General features: G+C 34.9%; 1 protein-coding gene across 2 annotated transcripts in view; it reads right to left on the bottom strand.

Annotated features, from left to right (window-relative positions):
• The window catches only part of LOC105137613 (probable serine/threonine protein kinase IRE), an 11,061-nt gene that overhangs the window by 3,403 nt on the left and 6,121 nt on the right, over positions 1-1,537 (bottom strand). Inside the window, exons 8-11 of one of the 2 annotated variants that reach the window (XM_011043417.1) lie at positions 1,484-1,525; positions 1,256-1,396; positions 1,059-1,151; positions 1-134 (exon numbers count right to left, since the gene is read on the bottom strand). In XM_011043417.1, the coding sequence (XP_011041719.1) occupies positions 1-134; positions 1,059-1,151; positions 1,256-1,396; positions 1,484-1,525 (410 nt within the window). The remainder of the gene's footprint in view (positions 135-1,058; positions 1,152-1,255; positions 1,397-1,483; positions 1,526-1,537) is intronic. The other variant, XM_011043416.1, reaches the window with a different exon arrangement.

The raw sequence follows: 1,537 nt of genomic DNA, 5'->3' as shown, positions 1-1,537 counted from the left end.
CGCTCTTCTCTCTTGGATGACGATTGACCCTTTAGTTCATCATCATCAAGAAAACCAGAACCACTGACTAACGGAACAGATAAGTCATCTGTACTGTTGATAAGACCAACTTTTGATAGCCCAAAATCTGTCAACTGTAGCAGAATGGACATTTAGAAGAAAACAGATAAAATACTATATAAAACATCTTTTAAAGCACAGTGAATGTTCTTCATAGACGTAAGAATCTATTAAACACTCTAGTCCAAATAATGAAATGACAATTCAGCATTCTTGAAAGTATTTGTTAAAGGAACACAAAGAAGAAACATAGAAAAACTAGATTGCAAATTGAATAACTATACGGAGTAATAAAGTTCAATTTACAAAATTATAATTGCATCCAAACTAACAACACCAATTAAACATATTTTAGTAGTGGACCTAGCATGAAGAGATGATTCTCATCTGATCTACTGCATGCCTATTCTCTTGAACATGCTATATACCTATATCCTCAACCGAAGACTCCAATACAGTATCCCTTGAACACTAATCACGGTCATGACAGATTAGGCAAATCCGTTTTAGGCTTCTATATAAACTTGAATATTTGTCCGACACTTCATCGTGCCACAGAATGAAACTCTTGTTACCTTCACTCTTTGCATGGATCTCTCATAAGCAGTGGCATACAGCTACTATTTTGAAAACCATACAGAAATATTCTTATATTAAAATCCAACAATCTACCATCAAATATGGAACCTATAACTCAATGCGCAATACAATTCCAGAACAATATAATGTTACCTAAACACATGAAGCCTGTAACACCCAGTTATGGTCCGAATAGAGTGTAAGATTCTGGGAGGTAGAATATGAAGACAGAACTTTATTCGGCATTTCTATTTTCTAAATGAAACATTGAGCCAAGAAAACCTCTCTCTACATGCATGCCCATGTGTTTCTAATATAGAGATGTGTGCACAAAGACACACATGACTTTTGAAGAAGTTTCCTTTTTCCACCTAGGTGATGGGAAATAAAAAAAAAACTTAAAATTTCAAAATATCAACCTTGATGTGACCATCTTGATTAATCAACAAGTTGTCCGGCTTCAAGTCTCTATGAATGACATTTGAAGAATGCAAATACTCCAAAGCAAGAACCTGGGAAATAGAAAACCAACTATTTGTACCATTTGTTAGAAAGTTTTATAAATTGATATTTGAACGAAAAAGCCATAGATAAAGGGATGCAAAGAAGCCCTTACAACTTCTGCAATATACATACGGGCCATGTCTTCATCCAAGCAGCCCAAGTTTCTCAATAAGGAGTACAGATCTCCACCATTTAGATATTCCATGACCAGATAAAGATTTTCACTGCATGTGAAGGAGTAGAAAAATCGAACCTGTACAATCACATAGACATTAGAATAACACGCTTTCACATGCAAAACTCCCATAAAATGGGTACATATGATACGATGCATGCTCACCACAAAAGGATTGCACACTGATATGAGGATTTTACGCTCTTCAAAAATATTTTA

Source organism: Populus euphratica, unplaced genomic scaffold, assembly GCF_000495115.2.
Source record: "Populus euphratica unplaced genomic scaffold, PopEup_1.0 scaffold149.1, whole genome shotgun sequence".
Lineage (NCBI taxonomy): Eukaryota > Viridiplantae > Streptophyta > Magnoliopsida > Malpighiales > Salicaceae > Populus > Populus euphratica.
The sequence above is the reverse complement of the archived record's forward strand: the minus strand, read 5'-3'. Positions and strand labels throughout refer to the sequence as shown.